This window comes from Sciurus carolinensis, chromosome 4 (genome assembly GCF_902686445.1).
Source record: "Sciurus carolinensis chromosome 4, mSciCar1.2, whole genome shotgun sequence".
In the NCBI taxonomy this organism is placed as follows: Eukaryota; Metazoa; Chordata; class Mammalia; order Rodentia; family Sciuridae; genus Sciurus; species Sciurus carolinensis.
The window spans coordinates 172,778,852-172,801,657 of record NC_062216.1 but is presented as its reverse complement, the minus strand read 5'-3'; the positions used below and the strand labels follow the sequence as shown (position 1 = coordinate 172,801,657).

At 49.7% G+C, this 22,806-nt stretch overlaps 1 protein-coding gene across 1 annotated transcript; it reads right to left on the bottom strand.

The window, feature by feature from the left end:
- Positions 1–744: 744 nt before the first annotated feature.
- Ribc2 (RIB43A domain with coiled-coils 2) lies at positions 745–22,710 on the bottom strand. The gene is made up of 7 exons (XM_047550074.1): positions 22,522–22,710; positions 21,582–21,663; positions 12,418–12,762; positions 9,718–9,836; positions 7,729–7,956; positions 5,548–5,705; positions 745–4,853 (listed from the first exon to the last, which is right to left on the bottom strand). The coding sequence occupies exons 1-7, from the start codon at positions 22,633–22,635 to the stop codon at positions 4,775–4,777; spliced, it is 1,125 nt and encodes a 374-aa protein (XP_047406030.1). The 5' UTR covers positions 22,636–22,710; the 3' UTR covers positions 745–4,774.
- Between the last annotated feature and the right edge of the window lie 96 nt (positions 22,711–22,806).

Sequence of the window (22,806 nt, the reverse complement as noted above, 5' to 3'; positions counted from 1 at the left end):
GAGCAGGGCGACCTTGCTTCAGAGGGAAAGGACGTAGCACACACACCTGCAGATGGCCGCTGCGCGCGGGCCTGCACCCCACACTATCCGTTCCCCTGCTCGCAGGCCTGGGTGGCCCTCCACTGGCCAGCCTCCACCCAGGAGCCTGTGAGTAATAAAAAGTCCCCGAGTGCGTGGAGTTCTTTCTTTGAGCTCTGTGAACAGCGCACTGGGGCGTTTGCAGCCCTGTGGTTGAACATGCATGCTCTCTGGGTTTGGATGAATCTGTATGATGCAGAACAGCTTCATGGCCCTAAAAATCCCTGTGCCCTGCCCATTCGTCCCTTCCCCCTCAACCCTTGGCAGCCACTGATCTTTTCAGTCTCCACAGCTCTTCTTTCCCAGAGGATCTCATGGTTGGGATCATACCGCCCCAGCTTTCCGGGTTGGCTTCTTTCATTTGGTCATGTGCATTTACGATTCCTCCGGGCCGCTTCTTTACTTGTTCTCCTTAGTCATTCATGGCAGTAGAGCATATTCTGACCTGTCATACATACATCCATGGAGTCACACTGGTCGTGTATTCACATAAGAACACAGGAAAGTGATGTCCAGTTCATTCTACTGTCTTTCCCATGCCCATCCCCTCCCTTCCCTTCCTTCCCCCTTGTCTAATCCAAAGTACTTCCATTCTTCCCTGTCCTCTCCGCCCCTTGTTGTGGGCTAGCATCCACATATCAGAGAGAACACTGGGTCTTTGGTTTTTTGAGACCATTTTATTTCACTAAACATATTATCTTGTTCCATCCATTTACTGGCAAATGCCATAATTTCATTTTTCTTTATGGCTGAGTACACAGTCACTGTGTATATACCCATGTTCTTTATCCATTCATTCACTGAAGGGCACCTAGGTTGGTTCCATAGTTTAGTTATTGTGACTTGAGCTGCTATAAACACTGATGTGACTGTGTCACTGTAGTGTGCTGGTTTTAAGTCCTTTGGGTGTCTGCTGTGGAGTGAGATGGCTGGGTCAGATGGTGGTTCTGTTCCAAGTTTTCTGAGGCTCTCTGTGCTGCTTTCCAGAGTGGCAGCACCAACTTGCAGTCCCACTGTGCCATTCATTGAAGTGCTGGAAATAATCCGGTCTGGAAGTGCTATGGTTTGGTTACTCATTCACCTATTAAAGAACACTCCAAGTTTTGGCAATTGTATGATTTTTTGTTGGTGGTGTTCTTTTCGTTTTGTTTTGCGGTACTGGTGATTGAACCCGAGGATGTTCAACTGCTAAACTAATACCCCGCGTCCTTACATTTTGAGACAGAGCCTCACTAAATTACTGAGACTGGCTTTAAACCTGCAATCCTTCTGCCTCAGTCTCCTGAGCTGCTGGGATTACAGGCATGTGCCACCACGCCTGGTTCAAATGACATTTGAATGCTATTTTTAACTTTTCTGAGCTGTTTTGTTTTAGCTGCATCTTTTTATAAACAGCATAAAACTGAAATTTTAAAAAACCAATCTGCAGGTAGGTAGGCAATGAAGCAAATAGAGCAACATACTCATTGTAGAATATAGGGAGCAGGTATGGACAGCACCATTCTTTACGTTTTTCCTTATGTTTGAAAATGTTCATAATAAAATGCAGGGATAAGTTAGAAACAAACCAAAACAAAAGCCCTGTGGAACTTGAATGTTGTGTGTAAAATCCTAACAGGCCACTCAGAGGAGAGTGATGGAGAGGCCGCACTCGGCTCTGCCTCCCAGGGACAGTAATCACTTAGCTGAGTTCATCCTGTCTTTTCTGAGTGATCACAACAAATATCCAGGGCTGTCCTGGGTGTTGTCAGAACTCACCCCAGCCTGACAGAGGCTCCTTGGTGAGCTAATCATTAATTACATTTTCCTGGGGAGAACAGGGAATGCGTCGTGATGTCACCAGCAGAGGGCGCATCTAAAGCAAGCAAATGCCCAGCTTTTTATTTTTATAAAAATGTGAAGTTCAATGTTAAAAACCACTCTCCGCATTGGGCTCATGGTTCTGAGGACACAGTGTATCCTCAAGGGCGGCATCAGCCTCCTAGTGGTTCTGGCCTGTGCTCACGTGTGACCTGCCTTGTGCTCCTTGTGCAGGGCTCCCCTTCTACCCCTGAACCCCGAGTTAGAGTAGCACGGGGACTAGAAGGGGCTGCAGACTTGAAGTGGTCTCAGTCTTTCCAAATGCACTGACATCACCTCCCATTTCTCTCTTGATTTTCCTCCTCAAACGCAGGATTAACCGTCTGTTGTGGCTGTCGGTCGCCATCACCCCCTTGCTTCCCAAGGCCTGGCTTGCTCAGCCTGGGCACGATGCTCCTTGTTATGACCTTGGGAGGCAGTGGAACAGGTGCCCCTCTGCATTTCCCCTGTGGTGGGTTAATCATGTGCCCCCAAAACACACGTTGGAGTCCTACCCCCTTGCACCTCAGAATGTAGTCTTACGTGGAAATAGGGAATTGTGTGATTAGGGAGGATAAGGTCACTGGGGGAGCCAGAGTCCTCCTGTTTGGACAGACACAGGGATGACCCTGTGACAGGAGGGTACAGATCAGGGATGCTACGAGCTGAAGTGTGCCGGAAACCACAGAAGCTCAGCAAGAGGCCTGGACACAGCCTCCCTTGTGCCTGGGGAGCAGGGCTCTGCCTTCCAGCAGCCCTGCCCACGTGTTGGACCTCTGGCCTCCAGGGCTGCCACCATTAAATGTCTATTGTTAAAGCCACTCAGTTTTCTGCCCTAAAAAACCTCTCACCTGTAGTGAGCACTCTGGCTCCTCACACACCGGGAAGAGGGAGTCCTGCTCAAACCAAAGACCCTGGGGGGCCCTGGGCTCTGCCAAGGAGGAGTACAGGGGTGGAGGTGGGGGCAGCATGTCCTGTGAAGGGGACTCCAGGAAGTGCCTTGAGGGACCTGGGTCCCTGGTCTCCCCTCAGATGTGGGTCCTTTCTGTGTTTTCCCTGGACCTTAAGCAACTGTTAACGTCACAGCAGGATCCCGCCTTGCTCCAGAGAGCAGAGTGAGGCTTGGTCCACCTGTGACTGGAGTGACTTAGGGCGTGGGATCCCCGAGGCTCACACGGTGGTAGAGAAACGCGTCCCAGACAGCAGCACCTGTGGGTGGTTTCGTGGCAGGCGTGGCAGAGTGGAGAGCCCCAGGGGAGGCTGAGGCCCGGGCCCCGCAGGAGAGAAGGGGGAGGGTGTCCCAAAGGCCTGCTCCACCTCAGCACTGCACTGGACTCTGGGCCCCAGTGTCTGTGAAGGACAGGCCTCTGTGGGCATCTCGCCACCCTGCTGCCTAGTCACAGCCTGCAGGGGCCAGCTATCCTGGTGTCCTCGGAGTTCAAATTCAGCCTAGCTTTCCTAGTTTCCTTACCAGTGGGACTGCAGATGACGGCAGTGGACACCATGGTGTGATTCAGAGGAAATGCGTTCGTCCCATCCTGGGACCATGAGCATGTCGGACTGGGGACTCAGTAGAGGTGGAGTGTGCATTTCCTGGCACGTCCCCAAGGGAAGCAGTCTCCCCTGCCAGCTGGCAGTGTATGGCAGGAGGGTGGGAGCTAGAGCGTCCCCCAGGAAGGGGGCTGCATGGGGGGTCAGCCAGCGGAGAGAGCCCGGGGGCCAGGCAGCTCAGCAGCGCTTCCCAGTCAGCGTGGACTTTCAGAGAGTAAGAGAGGAAACCCTGCGCTTCTGGACGCACTGGGTCTGGAGTCTGTTCCTCAGGGGAGCAGAGCAGGTGGCGGGGGCCAGGCTTCCTCCAGCAGCGGGAAGGTGGACAAGTCCTCGCACGTGTCCACACCAGGTTCTCCTGCTAGAAAACGTCGGTGGTAAGGACACCTGCTACTGGCTGTCACAAGGGTCACATCAGTCACCTCTTGGCGGAGCTGGGAACGACACCTACTCTGCTAACAGCAAAGCACTTGCCACTGCAGCAGCTGAGCCTGAGTGAGGAGTGCACAGGTCACCAGATGCCACCTCTCCCTAAAGTCCTGCTGCAGAGGAGGGGACCACCCGCCCTCCAGCTTGGCTCGCCCTTAGCTGGAGGTCATGCAGCCGGGTCATGCGTTCCTAGTTTCCCACTGGCTTTGCAGTAGTCAACACCTCAGACGCATGGGTTATGATGGGAACAGTTGCCTAAGTGACCCCTTGGGGACACCAAGGCCACTTCTACTGACACACTGACTCTTCACTTGGGCCTGCAGACACCCAGCGGGTGATGGGAACGGGGTGGAGAGGTGGCCATCTTTGCCTTCACGCTGTGTCCGTCTCCTCTGCTGCCTTGATCTTTGGTCTGAGTCGGTTCAGCTTTGTGTGAACTGAGACAAGTCTGAAACTGTTAACAGGTTAACTTGACCTGGTGTGGGCCGGTCACTCCTCTTCCCACTTGGAGGCTAAAGACAGCTGCTGACCACCAGGACCAGAAGCTCCAGACCATGAAAGGAGAAAAGGTGGCTCCGAGCTCCTGGGAGACCCCCGCCTCCTGTTCCCGGGAGGTGCGGCCCCTTCCTCCCTTCATCTGCGCCCCTGGGTCCCCTGGGGTTGAGAAGCACCTTTGTGAGCCGAAACCCTGCTTCTCGGTTCAGTTCTCGGCAGCTGAATCAAACTCTCTTTTCCCTTCATTGTCTCAACTCACTGGCCTTATTAAGTGACAGAAGAATCAGACCTTTTCTTGGGTATATTTCTGGACCAAGACATGCATTCTTTTTAAATAAATGATTCTTTAAGGTCGCCACGCTTCATACGTGAAAGGGCGTCTTTCTCATCGACTTCTTGTATTAAATTGTGTGAAATAATCTCTCGTGAGCTGATTCCTCCTGACTTCATCTATGTGTTTTTTCCTAATAACAAAATAAGAGAAGAAAAGAATTAGCAAACACGTGTACTTCCTAAATATTCTCTTATTTTTAAGAAAAAGTTCATAGGCTTTTTATTAGTGTGTTACCCCCGTGAAGCAGAAGGCACTTCAACCCTAAGGAGCCCCCAGAATATTCCCCTTCAACTCTCCTCAGCAGCCAGGGGCATGGTGCAATCGCCCCGCAGCTAAGCAGGGACCGTGCCAGTGGCACCTGGGGTGTCCAAGTGTAGGTCTCCACAGCGTGACCGTGAAGAATGCTCTGCTCAACCCTGTGGCCATGTAGGCCTAGTGTTCCTTCCAGGACCCAAAAGAATGACAACTGACAGGCCACAGGCAGCCGAGGTCTGACAGTGGCAGACACTGTGGGTCCCTCTGAGTTTGAGCCAAGGCTTGACATATTTCTGTGACTGAATGTCTGAACCACTCCTGGGTCCTTTCTGTACCCAACAGGTGCCAGGCAGCTGGGGAGTCCTCCTGCTGCCCCAAGAGCCCTCCTGCAGTGGGGACCCTTCTCCTGGGACTCATCTGTGAAGGCTCCTGGACCCCCAGCTGACTCGGTGCCCTTCCCTGGGGTCTCAGGTCCCCAGTGTGCAAAGCAGCAACCACAGGTCTGCCCACCCAACCTGAGCCTGCCTGGGCCCCAGTGCCCAGATGACTGCCCCCACCCGGGCACTCACTGCTCCTTGGCCAGGCTGAGGTTGCTGTCGTCCAGGGCCCTGCGCAGGTCCCGTTGCTGCCGCTGCCGCTGCCGCTCATGCAGCAGGGCCTCCCGAGCCTTCTGGACCCTCTGCTGGTCCCAGTCCATGTCTCGCTGGCATTCTTCCTCTTGCAGCCTCTGGTAGGGGACAGGGGACTCACTGCTACCTTGCCCCAGAGCCCAAGAGCCCCTAGGATCATCTAGGACTCAGCCTCTCCCTTTACAGATGGGGAAACCAAGGCTCAGAGAAGGGGCAGGTGAAGGACCCCAGCCACCCACGTATCTTGCCTGGCCTGGCTGCTTCCCACCCTCTCATTCCTAAAGGGACAGCAGGGACTCTGTTCCAACAACCTTCCCAGCCCCACATGCACAGCTGAGTGCAGGCTTTTCCCGGCAGGGTCCTCAGGAGGGCTCCCTAGCTTGCTCACATGACTGGCCAGCAGCCTGGGGGACTCCTGCAATGTGCTGGTGCCCAGCCCATCCAGAACATCCCAGAACAGTCCTGCAGCAACCAAGCCACAGCTCCCAGGCAGGGCTGCCTGGCCCTGCAGCTCCACACTTCGGCGTAGTCCCCAACACCTACCAGACCCTTCTGCAGAACCAGGGAGCCCTAAAGGGGACCTGCCCAGTGTGAAGGGAGCCACCTCCGGAGTGGGGCCAGTGCAGGTCACCTCTCAGGTCCCCTCCTCCCAGGAAACTGGCACAGTGGGTGGACAGGGCTGCAGTGCCATCCTGGCCCCCGCTGAGGTTGGACAGAGCACCCTACCAGACAGCAGGTAGGGAGGGCCCAGGCTGCAGGCCTGGCTCAGCCCCACGCAGGGACCCAAAGGCCAGATGGTGTAGCTTGGCTTCCTGAGAGGCAAGTCTCCCTGCTCCTAGGAGCCTCTGCATCCTCTCCTGGAACCTGAGGCTGTGCACAGGACCTGGGCCATCACACAAGCTGCTGTCCCAAACAGAGTGGCAGGGGCACAGCAACGGGGCTGAGTCAGGGAGAGGCCCAAGAGCTCAGGTTTCTACATCCCCTCCGCACCTGGACGGAGCTGGGAGGAAAGGCCCAGAGGGCGCAGCCATGTCTGAGTGGTGACAATGTGTGACCTTTCCCCTCTCCTTCTGTCTTTTTAGTTCTCTACAATTGAAAGTCAGAGCAGATACTGCCTTCAGGGCAGAAGGCTGTCCTGGCCGACCACAGACCACCGGGCTGTCAGGACCAACCCTGCCCATTCCTGCCTCCCTGCTCTGGTGCGTTTCCCTACTGGCCTGGGCCCAGCGCCAGCCCTGTCCCCGCCGCACACACCTGCTGTCCCTGCAGACGTGGTCTGGGCCAGTGCCAGGCCCTCCTCCTCCCGGTACTCTCCGGGCTTGGAGGCTCAGCAGGGCCAGGCCACCCCAGCCTAATCAGCCACTGGCCAATCTCTCCTGCCAGATCCCCAGAGGTCCAGCCCACAGGGTGATCCTCTCCTGCCTTGGCTCCTCAGTGCTGCCTCCTCTCCCGAGGCCACTCCTTGGCCACTCAGCGCTGCCCACCAGCTGGCCATGCTGATCCAAGGTTGCACTCCAGGGCCTGTGCCCTTGCCTATCATTCCTAACGATGCCACCTCTTCCTGGTCTCACTCCCAGGCCCACCATTCTGACATGCCTCTTACTCTCTCCAGGACCCTGGTGCTCCCACAACTGTCCCTGTCCCAGAGACCCCCAAGCCGCAGATGGCAGCACCCTCAGCCTCTGACCTGACCACACCCACCAGAAGCCCTGACCTCACATGATGAGCCCAGTGTGCACCTGCACTGAGCGTGGCCAGGAGCACACCTGGCTATGGGGCGGGAGTAACCCAGGCATTTGCACCCATCATCCTGCCCTCCTGTCCAGCTCTCCTAGAGGCCACCTGCACTCTGTCCTCCAAGGTAACTGGCTTGTTATCTCCCCAGGAACAGGGGCTCCAGAACGGCCCTTCGGTGACTTGCTTCACACCCTGGCCAGGCCCTCCTGCCCCACAGCTCCAGCCCCTGTGCAGCAACGCCCTGAAAGTGCTGTCAACACTCGTGATTCCTGCTCTGCCCGCTCTCTCCAGAGCCCATCAGGCAGGCTGCTGTCCCCTCCTGCACCACAGACACCCTGGTAAGGCCCCAGGCATAGGGCATGTGGAGGGCGGCAGGGTGCGCACCAGCTTCTCCACGACTTGCTGCTTCTGAGTGAGGCGGATCTGCTGCAGCTGCTCCCGGGACATGCCCTTCCAGCGGCCTGGGATCACACGGTGGGGACCAAAGGAGCTGGCCGCCTGCTGCGGGTTCTCAGAGAGCAGATCCCCATGCAGCAGGCTGGAGATCTCGGCCAGGTTGTCCTCCTCTTCCTGCTTTCTCTCTTGTTTTTTCCTTTCCATGGACTCCTCAGCCTACACAGGGGAAGACACTGGGAAGGATGCTCCACAGACTTGGGGGGATTCCTAGGCCCAGGCCAGCAACTCCCCCGGGGCCCTGGCAGGAGGGCCGCTGCAGGAGCAGGGATGGAGGTGCCAGGCTTGTCTGGCATGGACGCAGCTGTGCAGGTGGGTGGGCTGGGCTGAAGAGTTACCCGAGGGGGCAGTGCATGCCTAGGGTGGCTCCCTGTATCAACCTGGCCCCACCCCAGGACAGGGCTCTGCACCCCTCCTGTGGCCTGGACATCTGTGGGCTGCAGAGAACATGCAACAGAGCAGGTCACTGGCACAGTGGCTTTTAAAAGCTGGAAGAGACACTTCTAGTCAGTGGCCCTGATGTTGCAGCCAAGGCCCCAGTACCAGTCACTGCTCAGATGTCCAGGATAGGTGGCTGTGTGACCTGCAGTAAGTCAGCTCCCCACTCTGGGCTGCAATCGCTTCTATGTAAAGTGAAGAGATGAATTAGGAGCCCCTGGGGTCCACTGTCCTCCTTGGGGAGGAATGGACAGAAGCCCTGCAATGCAGGTGCTCATGACAGCCTTGTGTCACACAGCATGAGCACCGCAGCTAGACAGCCCTCACCCATTTAGTACCTGGCATCCCTGAGAAAGTCTGCTCACCTGCAGAGCCTGTTTCTCCATTAATTAAGTTGTATTAATTACAGGTACATTGTAGGTGCTCATCAAAATATGGAATGAATGAACGAAAGACTAGGCAATGGAGGCAACATGGTTTAGCAAGTACCCCAGCACTGCCCAGTAAGAGGCTCAACAGGTGAATGACCAGAGTGGATGGAAGGAAGGACCTCCAGCATGGGTCCATTGACTATGGAGCCTGAGCCACGCCTCCCGAGCTCCCTCTGTCAAGTGAAGGGCAAGGATGGGATGATCTCTATGACCCCTGGCACCTGGCTGCTTGGTGGCCTGGGGCCCTGGGGCCTGCTTTGCTCTCAGGTCCTCAAAATTGCCAGCAGTTTGCCCATCTTTTTTCTTTCCCTGATGTTGAAAATCAACCTCCTCTGCTCTCTGCCCAGATTCTCCTGGCTTTTGATCACATGACCCAGAACACATTTCAGCTTGGGTCTCCAATCTATTTGGCTTACAATGCGGCAACACTATCCCATAAATGAGGATGTGCTTTGTAAGACACACATGGACACAGTTAAAAATGTCAGGGCTGAAAATATGTGAAGCAAAGTCCTGCTGTCCCAGGGGTCATCCTGCACAGCTTCCTTTGGAGACCAAGTGCTAGTCAACCAGCTAATCTGACCAGCTGAGCTAGACCAAGCTCCACCTCGCCCAGGAAATATACTTGCATCTGCAAAGAAACCCTGGAGAGGGGAGTCTAATTTCAAAAACAATAAAGGTAAAACAGCTGGGCATAACACCTGGGCAAGGCTGGAGAGGGTCATGCTCATGAGGAAGCTGGGAGGGGTTAAGAGGAGGACTGCCAGGAGACCACATCGTCCTTGTCACTGTCCTGGCTCCTACTAGTGAGTGCCTATCCACCTGTTCTGGTTGAGAACTGAACCTGGTACCAGGCCGCAGAGCAGGGCCAGGTGGCAACTGCTCTCAAATGTTGGAAGAAACTAAGGCCGGAAAGGGGAGTTGACCTCCCAGCTTGCAAGTTTTGCTGCCAGAGTCAGAGCTAAGGGACAGACCAGACCAGGTGTCATCCACCTCATCAGGCTCTGGAGTGAGGGTGGACTCAGGACCCTGAGAGGCCGGGGAGCAGCACCTGCTTCCTGTTGAACTCCTTCACAGCCGCACAGACGGCCCTTCGCGTGGTGCGCTCCAGCGTCTGCAGGTGCTTGGCCGTTTCGTCAAACCTGAGCCGCGTCTGCAGGTGGAGGTCCTCTGCAAGGAGGAAAGGCGCCCTCAGACCAGCGTGTCCCCAGGGGTGCAGAGCAGCCTGCGCCACGGTGGTTCATGCCATCACCCCTTCCCATGTCCTCCTCCACGAGGTGGCCGGGGATGAGTGACAGGGCCTGCCTCCAAAGGTTGTGGGGCCCCTGGCTTAAATCAAGCAGAGCTCTCAGCTCTGCTACAAAGGGCTAGCACCGGCTATGGATTGGTGATGTCTGCTGTGGTCCGGGCAGGTTAGTAGTGTGCCCCTTGCGAGCTCTGGTTTTGCAGGAGGGAGCCTCATCTTTACAGTAGGCAAGGGGTGGTAAGGACCCAGAAAAGGGGGCTGTAAAAACCAGACAGGACAAAGGGGAAAGGGTGGCAGGTCACAGATACTTGTGGAGTGGCAGTAGGACCAACGGAGAGGCTGAAGTGGAGGGTCCCAATGGCAAAGGGTGCAGATCATCCAGACACTTCCTAGTTCTGTAACTCAACTCTACTTAGCCTGAGCCTCTGTGTCCCTAGTGTGAGCAGGACAACACCTACTTTACTTTGGGTTGTTCCATTTTGAAAAATTAATTGATCACAAGTTTCTGATTTCTGTATTTGTGCCTGGTGGGTCCCCTCATTATTTCCAAAAACAAGGACCAGACTCTTGGACTTGAACTGCTGGCCTCAGTTCACCCCCCAGCTGCTCTTGCTCTTCATTTGTGCCTTCATACAACATATGGCATCGGGCCACCTGCTGTGCTGGGGACATGGACACAGTGGTGAGTAAAACATAAAAGGCTTTTGTCTAGGGCAGAATAAACACGGGACCCTCAAAACAAGTGTGAAAACCCAAACCCTGATCCTTGGTGGAGGAGAGCAACAGGCTGAGGCGGCAGGCGGTCACAGACGCCTCTCCAGGACAGACCTGCAGACAGGAGGAGACTGTAAGGGCAGGTATGAAGGTCATAAGGGGGACAGTTTGGCAGGACCCAGAAGTGAAGGAGCCAGAGGGAGCAGGGCCGAAGTCATAGCCTCGTGGGCTGTGGCAGGACTGACTTCATGGTGGCCCTGGGAAGCCATGGCAGGGCTGCAAGCTGGGGTGGGAGGCGCTGTTCAACCGGACATCATTTAAAAAGTATCACCACCCACCACGTTGAGACCAGCCCAGAGAGGGGAAGGATGGTTATCGGTGTGGTCCATCCAGGTGAGGAAGGTGGAGGCTTCTGTCACAGCAGTGACAACAGGGACAGGGAGAAGTGGACGGCTCGAGGTATGTGTGGGAGGGACGCATGTTTCCTTCCTATGTGGAAACTCTAGAGAGAGAAAGGGAACTAAAACGATCTCAGGAAAATAGGAAGGAGAGGGGAGAGAGTGGAGGAAGGGGCAGCGGGGAGCAAAAGCTACCCAATTATACACCACGACTCTGCTTATAATTATAATGTGCTAATTAAAGTGATAATGACCACAACAGAAGGGAGGTCACAGAGCAGAGCAAGCAGATCAGGAGAGGGAAGGGGAGGACAAGGGCAGCGCTGGAGCAGGAGACTGATCACATGATGTCATGTCGTAGATACAGATGTGGCGTGAGGAATCCCACCATTACGAATGATTAGAGTGGACCAGATCACAAAAGGATATGCGCAGGAGATAGAAGGGATGAGGGCTGAAGATGTCCTGGAGAAGGCAGGCTCAAGGATGGCCCCAAGTTTCTGGCTCGATGAAGGGGAGGAGCAGAAAGGCAGGAGGGACAGACCCAGAGAAGGTGAGGGTTAGTTTCCAGCACACTGTGACAAGTCCAGGGAGAGAGAAAGGAGGCTGGAGGAGCAAGGTCAAGACTGAGATGAGGTTCTGGCCAGAGACGGCGGTCTGGAGTAGCTGGAGATAGGTGAGGTGTCTAAAGCCCCACAAGTGGATTATTTCCACAGATATTTGTCTAGGTGCTGGAACTGAGGATGTGCAGTGAACAAGACTGACAAATCATCCACCGTCACTGCAAGCAGGGTATGACATGCAGGAGCCGGACAGCAAGGACAAACCCACGGTGTGGCCGTGATCAAGCATGTGGACAAGAGCCAGGAAGGGGCCAGAGGCTGTGGTGGTGTCAGGAGGCCCATGTTCAGCAAGTCCTGCCAGAGGGCAGGATGGCACACAGATGAGCTTTATGGAAAAAGAGGCTTCCAAGCCACAGGCGCAGCCGGGCAGAGGCCCTGAGGCAGAAGTGAGCCTGCACACCCTGCCCCAGAACAGTGGAAGGCAGTGTGCAACAAGGGAGCCGTGGAGGACAGGGTCCTGGAGGTGGGCCCACCCAGAGCCTCGGAGGTCCTCAAACAGGAAATGGAGCTGCCCAAGGGCTTCCACAAAGGATCCAGCCTGGCTGCGGGATTGAGAGGAGACTGCAGGGGGAGAGTCAGCAGAAACGGAGAGTAGTTAGAGGCACTGCAACAGTCCAGCTGAGAGGTGCTGAAGCTTAGTCCAGACGGCAGAGCAGCTGACACCTGAGATGCTCTGCTGAGAGAGGCACTTCAGCAGGAGGAACAGCGCCGGGAAACCTGGGAGAGTGAGCACTATCGGATGGCTGAGGCTGGTCGCCTCCCTTCATTACCTGCACACCTGTGGCTGGCACGAGCCCTCTCCCATTCCCTCTGCTGTTGCAAGGACCATTCTCTGTTCTGTTCCTCTTGGAATTTCTTCCTCTCCTGGAAGTTTAAATCCTCTCCCATGAACTTCTGCATTCCTGATATTGTATTACGGATGTCATTATCTGACTGCCGGGCTGGGAGATCTTTCTTAAGGGCCAGGGGGTCAGACAGATCAAATTCACGGCGAGTCTCTGGCCTCTGAAAGCTCTGCTGGAAATTATTGATAGCTCTACAGAGCGTTTTCCTATCTCTCCTTTCCCGATCTTCTAATATGCATGTGATCTTGTCATTTTGCCTCATTTCAGCAGCTAGAAGAGACAGAACATATGTACGAGTTTACGAGGAAAAAAATTAAAAAACCATTTAAAAATAGTTTTAATCGTTGTTAAAGTAATACAACCCTCCAAAGCAAGTAATGTGCCATTAAAGGATTAGTAACTTAGTCCCCATAGGCTGGCTTTAAAAACACAAAGAACCCAACCAAAAGGTGAACAAAAGACAGGAACAGGCAAACCATAATAAAGAATAAATCAGAGTGATCAATAAACCCGGAACAGGATGATTTGCCGATGAGGATGGGAAACAGATGAAATGGAGGCAAGGGCACTTGTGCTGATGGTGTGGTAGACAGGGTCTCCCCTGCTTGTGGTGTTGTGGCAACAGGACCTGCTAGGGCCACTCCCACGTGCGCTGGGGATATGCTGCGTGAATGGTCATTGCAGCAGTGTTTGCAATGCTAAGAAACCAGAAAAAAATGGAAAGTGCCTATCCGTAGGGCTGATAAAGAAACAGGTTTGTTCATACAACAAAATGCCATCAAATGATCAAAACAAACACTCTCCAGGTATATTATTGATGAATTTCAAAAATACAACATTGAGTGAAAAAAAAGTTACAAAAGGATGCATTTGGAAGGATAAATTTATGGAAATGTTTAAAACACACAAAAAGCAATTTTATACTGCTGTGGTCACAAAGACAGTGTGAGCAGGAGAAACACATGGCAATGATGCCAACTTCCCAGGAGGAGGGAAGAGGGGGTTGCGAGGGCAGCGTCCTGGCTGTGGACCACACGGTCCTCAGGAGCACTTAGAACAAGACAGCACAGGCATCTGGCAGATGGGAGCAGCTAGTCTGGTGGGTCCATATGTGTCTGCCACTATTTTTGTAATTTGAATTATCTTACAACTGAAAATAAAGAAGGTAAAGAGTTTAGAAAATATAGGAGGGGAAGCAGGGAGCTGCATGAGTCATTGAGGAGATTGCTCACTAACTGCTATCTATTATCCGCCATTTGCCCATCTACCTGCCTCTTGCCTGACCATCGCCTGCCTTTTACCTACCCATCACCCACCAGAGGTCCACCTGCTGATCATCCGCCAGTAGTCTACAGACTGACTATAGACCACAGCGGATCACCAGCTGCCTGCTGTTGCAAGTGTTAGAAGTCCACTGTCACAGTACCCACAGGTTTGGATACACGTGGCTGCCACCATTTTGAGACAACAGCCAGGAACTGCAGGACTCCTGGCCCAACTGACAGAGCCCCCCCTCCAGGACCCCTCAACCAGAGCAACCACACCCCATCTCCAAAACCCCTGCCAGATCAACCACACCCTGCTTCCAGGACCCGCCCCACCCAACCACGCCCACGCCCTGAGCTACAGTTCCCTATCTGCCAACATGTTTGGAAGCCAGTGTGGCCATCTTGGATTATACTGGAAGCGGAAGCTCCCATCTTTAGATGGGGCAAATCCCATCCTGAGACGCCTGCTGGAGACTGAAAGTTCATTGTCAGGTACCTCTCAGGCATCGGGCTACTGAAGACTGGGAGGTTTGAATATATGACTGTTATAGTGTAGATTTTTTTTCTCTTTTTGAAAATTTTTAAGTTTTTATTTCTTTATTTTTCTTGCTCTATTTTCCTTCTGTTTACCTGTTTCCTCAGAGTCTCTTTCTCCCTTTTCTCATACTAACAACCAACTTCTTTTGATTACACTTTCACTCTTTCTACAATCTAGAACTTCTATATACTCTTTTCATATCCCATTAAAAGTTACATCCTACACTCCTACCCATCCTCTTTGTCCTCCATCAGAAACTGCAGACCTTACTGCAAATCTATTTGTTATACTGTAGATAATTGAACTCATCCTCTCTGTTTATTATGATGATATTGTTAACATCTCCACAGGGGCTGTATATTGTCTGTACTGGGTGCTGCTAATATTGATCTCCCCCTTAAATAAGAGGTTTTGGAAACCAATAGGGTCATTATAAGCCTATAGAGGGGAAACTGTAATACCCCAGATCTGCACTGCTAGAGGGGAAGATACATGAACAACATGAAAAAAACAAGGGAAGAAAATGATCTAAACAAACCTAGATTCTTTATTAACAGAATCCAGTGACAGCATGGTAGAAGAAATGTCAGAAAAGGAGTTCAGAATATACATAATTAAAATGATTCATGAAGCAAAGGATGAGATAAGAGAGCAAATGTAGGAAATGAATGATCACTCCAATAAGCAGTTGAAAGAGCAACTGCAGGAAGATAATTTCAATAAAGAGATACAGATTCTCAAAAAAAACAAAAACAAAAACAAACAGAAATACTTGAAATGAAGGAAACAATAAACCAAGTTAAAAACTCAATAGAAAGCATTACCAACAGACTAGATCACTTGGAAAATAGAACCTCAGACAATGAAGACAAAATATTTAATCTTGAAAATAAAGTGACCAAACAGAGAAGATGGTAACAATTCATGAACCAAACCTCCAAGATCTATGGGACATCATTAAAAGACCAAATTTAAGAATTATCAGGATTCAGGAAGGCACAGAGATACAAACCAAAGGAATGAACAATGTATTCAATGAAATAATATCAGAAAATATTCCAAACCTGAAGAATGAAATGGAAAATCGAATACAAGAGGCTTACAGAATACCAAATGCACAAAATTACAACAGATCCACATCAAGGCACATTATAATGAAAATGTCTAACATACAAAATAAAGATAGGATTTTGAAGGCTGTGAGAGAAAAGCATCAAATTACATATAGGGGGAAACCAATACGGATATCAGCAAACTTCTCAGTCCAGACTCTAAAAGCTAGAAGGGCCTGGAACAACATATTTCAAGCTCTGAAAGAACATGATTGCCAACCAAGAATCCCATACCCAGTGAAACTAACCTTCAGATTTGATGATGAAATAAAATCCTTCCATAATAAACAAAAGTTAAAAGAATTTACAAATAGAAAGCCTATGCTACAGAACATTCTCAGCAAAATATTCCATGAGGAGGAAATGAGAAACAACAATGCAGGTCAGCAAAGGGAGGAACTACCCTAAAGGAAAAACCAAACAAAGGAGAAATCAAGTTAAGTTAAAAACCAAAAATAAGCCAAATCATATCTCAATAAAACTCTGAATGTTAATGGTCTAAACTCATCAATCAAAAGACATAGGCTGGCAGACTGGATTAAAAATAAAGACCCAACAATATGCTGCCTTCAAGAGACTCATCTTATAGAAAAAGACATCCACAGACTAAAGGTGAAAGGATGGGAAAAAAACCTACCACACACACAGACTCAGTAGAAAAGCAGGGGTTTCCATCCTTATATCAAATAAAGTGGACTTCAAGCCAAAGATAGTCAGAAGGGATAAAAAAGGACATTTCAAATGCTTAAGGGAACCATAAATTAGGACAACATAACGATCATAAATATTTATGCCCAAAACAATGGTGTACATCAAACAAATCCTTCTCAATTCCAGAAATAAACAGACGACAACACAATAATTCTGGGTGACTTTAACACACTGCTGTCACCACTTCCAAACAAAAACTAAACCAAGAAACCATAGAACTCAATAACACAATCAATAACTTAGCCTAACAGACATATAGAATATCCCATCCATCAACCAGCAAATACACTTTCTTCTCAGCAGCACATGGATCCTTCTCTAAAATGTTATGTTATCCTTCTCCATATGTTATGCCACAAAGCAGCCCTTAGTAAATGCAAAAAAATAGAGATACTACTTTATGTTCTATCATATCATAATGGAATGAAATTAGAAATCAATGGGAAAATAAAACTACTCCAACACTTAGAGACTAAATAATATGCTATTGAATGAAACATGGATAACAGAAGACATCAGGGAGGAGATAAAAAATTTCTTAGAGGTAAATGAGAATGACGATACAACATATCAAAATCTCTGGGACACTATGAAAGCAGTACTAAGAGGAAAATTCATTGCATGGAGCACATTAAAAAAAAGAATAAAGAGTCAACAACTAAATGACCTAATATAACATCTCAAAACCATAGAAAAAGAACAGAACAACACCAAAAGTAGTAGAAGACAGGAAATAATTAAAATCAGAGCTGAAATCAATGAAGCTGAAACAAGAGAAACAATTAAAAAAATTGACAAAACAAAGAGTTGGTTCTTTGAAAAACTAAACAAAATAGACAAACCCTTAGCCACACTAACAAAGCGAAGGAGAGAGAAACTCAAATTACTAAATTTGTGTTGAAAAAGGAAAGATCACGACAGACACAACTGAATTACATAACATAATGAGAAGCTACTTCGAAAATCTGTATTCCAACAAAATAGAAACTACTGAAGACACTGACAAATTTTTAGAGACATATGATCCTCCCAAACTGAATCAGGTGGACATACCCAATTTAAACAGATCAACTTCAAGCAATGAAATAGAAGAAGTCTTCAAAAGCCTACCAAGAAAAGCCCAGGACCAGAAGGATTCTCAGCTGAGTTCTACAAGACCTTCAAAGAATTATACCAATAACTCCTCAAAGTATTTCATGAAATAGAAAAGGAGGGAAACCTTCCAAACTCATTCCATGAAGCTAGTATCACCCTGATACCAAAAGCAGACAAAGACACATCAAGGAAAGAAAATTTTGGACCAATATCCCTGATGACATAGATGCAAAAATCCTTAACAAAATTCTGGCAAATTGCATACAAAAACATATTAAAAAGATAGTACACCATGATCAAGTGGCGTTCATCTCGGGGATGCAAAGTTGGTTCAACATATGGAAATCAATAAATGTAATTCTTCATGTCAATAGACTTAAAATTAAGAATAATATGATTATTTCAATAGATGTTGAGAAAGCATTTGACAAAATACAATACCCCTTCATGTTCAAAACACTAGATAAAATAGTGACAGTAGGAACATACCTCAACATTGTAAAGGCTGTCTATGCTGAGCCCACGGCCAACATCATTCTAAATGGAGAAAAACTGAAACCATTCCCGCTAAAAACTGGAACGAGACAGGGATGCCCTCTTTCACCACTTCTGTTCAACATCGTCCTTGAAATATCAGTCAGAGCAATTAGACGGACCAAAGAAAAAAATTTTTTTTTTGCCTTGCAAGGGACATTTTATTAATGAAGAAACTGAGAGTCTCATTTTGAGGAGAATATGCCTTCTGGATTGGGGTGGGACTGGGTTAACCCCAGGGCTGAGGGAGCACTACGCTGGATCAGCTTGCTCAGTGCTGTCCAGGGCCCACAAACCTCCACACTACTGCACACAGCCTGGTGAGAGAGCCCGGGAGACCGAAGGCCGTGAGGCAGAATGGCTGGAGGAAGAGAGTGTCCCCAGAGGCATCTCAAGGTCCTGAGCGGCAGGTGCCAAGCGTCTGCGGTCAAGAACAGTGGCTGCTGGGTCAACACACTCCTGGGCTGACTGGCTCGCTCTCCAACGATAGGCCTGTGCCTGGCCTACAGAACCACAGCTGACAGCTCTCTGCAGGGCAGAGGCTGCTGTGAGAGGAGGCGTTCCCAAAGGAACCTGGGCCCAAAGGCCTCTGATGGGCCCAGGCCCAGGTGATTCCTTGATGGTGTCCTGGTGCAGGTCCAGGGCCTGAGGTCTCCAGCCAGCTTTGCACCCTATGGTTGCTGGGAGGCCTCCTGGGAGTACTTCCTGCACAGTCCATTGATGCCCGTGAAGAATGCCTGTATGTCAGAGTCAGTATATTTTGAGAGCAAAACTGTACAACAAGGAACTCTGCAAATCAAGCACTCATCCTTTTTACCTTTGCCGAGGCAGGAGTCGCAGTACACGTGCCCACAGCTGGTCAGGCTGAAGGACGACCTCCTGCTCGGCGACTGGAAGCAGTAGTTACAGAACACCCCGCTGGTCATGCTGCCACGTCCACACTCAGACCAAAGAAATTAAAAGGATGCAAATAGGAAAAGAAGAACTCAAGCTATCATTATTTGCCAATGACATGATTCTATATTTAAAGGAGCCAAAAAATTCCACCAGCAAACTTCTAGACCTAATAAATGAATTCAGCAAAATAGCGGGATATAAAATCAACACACATAAATCTAAAGCATTTTTATTCATAAGCAATAAATCATCTGAAAGGGAAATGAGGAAAACAACTCCATTCACAATAGTCTCAAAAAAATAAAATACTTGGAACTCAATCTAACAAAAGAGGTGAAAAACCTCTACAATGAAAACTACAGAACATTAAAGAAAGAAATTGAAGAATATCTTAGAAGATGGAAAGATCTCCCATGTTCTTGGATAGGCAGAATTAATATTATCAAAATGGACATACTTCCAAAAGCGCTATACAGATTCAATGCAATTCCAATTAAAATCCCAATGATATTCCTCATAGAAATAGAGAAAGCAATCATGAAATTCATCTGGAAGAACAAAAGACCCAGAATAGCCAAAGCAATCTTGGGCAGGAAGAGTGATGCAGGGTGTATCACAATACCAGATCTTAAATTCTACTATAAAGCAATACTAACAAAAGCAGTATGGTACTGGCACCAAAATAGATAGGTAAACCAATGAAACAGGATAGAAGACACAGAGACATACCCACATAAGTAGAGTTATCTCATACTAGATAAAGATGCCAAAAACATACAATGGAGAAAAGATAGCCTGTTGAACAAATGGTGCTGGGAAAACTGGAAATCCATATGCAGTAAAATGAAATTAAACCTCTATCTCTCACCCTGTACAAAACTCAACTCAAAATGGATCAAGGATCTAGGAATTAGACCTGGGCCGGAATCTCCATCAAGTTGGCTTAGGACCAGATTTCCTCAACAAGAACCCCACAGTGCAAGAAATCAAAGCAAGAATCAATAAATGGGATGGATTCAAACTAAAAAGGTCTTTCTCTCCAACAGATACAACAATAATGTGAAAAGAGAGGCTACAGAGTGGGAGAAAATCTTTTCCACACACACTTCACAGCACTAATCTCCAAAATTTATAAAGAACTTAAAAAACTTTACCCAAAAAAATCAAAGAACCCAATTAATAAATGGGCTAAGGAACTGGGCAGACACTTCACAGAAGAAGATATAGAGGTGATCAACAAATATATGAAAAAGTGTTCATCATCTCTAGTAATTAGAGAGATGCAAATCAAAACCACCCTAGGATTTCATCTAACTCCAATTAGAATGGCTATCAAGAACACAGCAATAATAAGTGTTGGCGTGGATGTGGGGAAAAAGGCACACTCATATATTGCTGGTGGAATTGCAAATTGGTGCAGCCACTCTGGAAAGCAGTATGGAGATTCCTCAGAAAGCTTGGAATGGAACCACCATTTGACCCAGCTATCCCACTCCTCGGTTTATACCCAAAGGACTTAAAATCGGCATACTACAGTAATGCAGCCACATCAATGTTCATAGCAGCTCAAGTCACAATAGCTAGATTGTGGAACCAACCTAGATACCCTTCAATTGATAAATGGATAAAGAAACTGTGATATAAATACACAAAGGACTATTACTCAGCCATAAAGAAGAATAAAATCACAGCATTTGCTGGTAAATGGATGGAGTTGGAGAATATCATACTAAGTGAAATAGGCCAAGCCCAAAAAACCAAAGACCGAATGTTTTCTCTGATAAGTGAATGACAATATATAACAAGGGGAGGTGGCGGGGGGTGGGGAGAGAAGAATAAAGGAACTTTGGATTGTGTAGAGGGAAATGGGGTGGGTGGGGGAAGGAAAGATAGTGGACTGAGACAGACATTATTACCCTATGTACATGTATGATTACATGAATGGTGTGAATGTACATTGTGCACAACCATAGAAATGAAAAGTTATACCCCATTTGTATACAATGAATCAAAGTGCAGTCAGTAAAAATAAAAATTTTAAAAAATTTAAAAAGTAAAAACAGAACAGTATTAAAAAGAAAATAAACTTCACTTATAATACCATCCTCTGACATTGCCACTGCTGAACATTTTCCTTCTTTTTGTATGCATATTTAAAAAGTTTTTTAATTTTTTTGGTTGTTGATGGACCTTTACTTTACTCATTTATATGCTGTGCTGAGGATCAGACCTGGTGCTTCACACATGCTAGGCAAGCACTCTACCACTGAGCCACAACTCCAGCCCCTGTTTGTGAAATTTTCATCTAAGATCTAGGACACTATTATTTGAGCTGAGTCAGCTTAGGGGTGTGAGTTCTGATATATGTGCTGCTTGGTGTAAACAGCTGTCTTCCATAAAAGATTTTTTTTTTAACTTGGAGATGGATAGAATGCCTTTATTTTATTTGTTTATTTTTATGGGGTGCTGAGAATTGAACCCAGTGTCTCACACATGCTAGGCAAGTGCTCTGTCACTGAGCTGTAGCTCCAGCCGGTCCATAGATTTTGATCTCTAGGGCAGAGAATGTGTACATATGTGTGTTTTAAAACATTTCCAAAATTTTTAAGGAAAACTATATATTTACTCTTAAAATACATTTCCTATAATATACATTAGAATTTAATAGCTGTTTTTCTTCTGACAGAGGATCGAGCCCAAGAACTTGGGAAATCTTAAAAGGAGAAAGAACATGAAAACGATGTGTGTGTGTGTGTGTGTGTGTGTGTGTGTGTGTGAGTGTGCGTGCACGCGCGTTGGTGTACACTAAGCAGGTGCTCACCACTGAGCTACATCTCCAGCCCAGCTACTCTCTAAACACTGTGAAGAAAGGAGGACTGGAGCCGGCAGACACACCACCCACCCCTGGACAAGCAAGCACTCAGGAGAGCTCACCAAACGTTTCATGTCTAGCTCTTTCAGTTGCCTCTTTTATCTTCTGGTCATGAACCTGGGCATTCCAGGCTTCTGTGTCTCCCTGGAAGTGGAAAACCAGGGACCAGGTCAGAGCCAGACATCGACGTTCAGCAGACTGCCCTGCCTACCTTCCTGGCCCCACTGCAAAGTGGCCGTCTTAGGCAGGAATTGGGCCTTTTCCTTCTTTTCTTTCTCTGTTTCTCTCTGTGTCTCTCCCTCTCTCCATACTGGGAATGAAACTCAGAGGTGCCACTGAACTACACCCCCAGACTTTTTTTATTGTATTTTGGGACAAGGTCTCGCTAAGTTTCCAGGCTGGCCTTGAACTTGAGATTCTCCTGCCTCGGCCTCCGGAGTCGCTGGGGTTACAGGTGTGGCACCATGTGCGGTCCGATCAGAATTTTTCATGCTTCGACACCTTTGCCAGAGGCCGGTTTTCTGCGCGCGGGACTTTCCCAGGGCTCCCTCCCGCTTTCTCAGTTAACAGACGCAGCCTCTAACGCTGCTGCCGCAACACCTCTGGAAAGCCTTCCCGGTCTCCCCTCCCGGCCTCCCCTCCCGGCGCCGGTCTGCAGGCAGGTGATCCCACCGCAGTTTCCCTGTGAGCATTTCAATGCCCGCCTCCCCCACCGGGCGGTAGGTCTCCGAGAAACCGGGCTGGAAGGAGCCCCGCAGGCGGACTCTCCGGGCGGGAGGACGCCCTGCTGCAGGCTGCCCGCGGCCTCCCTGCAGGCACATCCCTGTCTGCGGCGGGCGGGTGGGCGCACCACGGGCGGCAAGGCTCCGCGGCGGGGCCGAGTCCGGCATCCCGCCCTTCCCGCCCACCCTGCTCTGCCCTGCGCGGCCGGCCGGGGCCCAGGCCCGTCCCCAGAGGGCTCGGCCCCCGGCCGGCCGCGCACTCGCCCGCCCGCAGCCTCACCCCGATGATCCTGCTCCTGGCGTCGAAGACCCGCTTCTGCCGGCGCAGCTCAGCGTGCCTCCGCTTGGCCAGGCCGGCGTCCTGCTTCAGGTCCTGGGGCAGCACGACCTCCATGGCTCCGGGGATGGCGGGCAGGTCCCAGGCGCAAGGGCCGAGGGGAGAGCCGGCCGGCCGCACACCGCAGGCGCAGCTCCCCAGCTGGCGGCGGGCGGCGGCGGGCGCGCGGGGCCGGCTCGCGCGGGGCGTCAACAGCCCGGGTTGCCGGGGAACGCGCTCCCGCCGCAC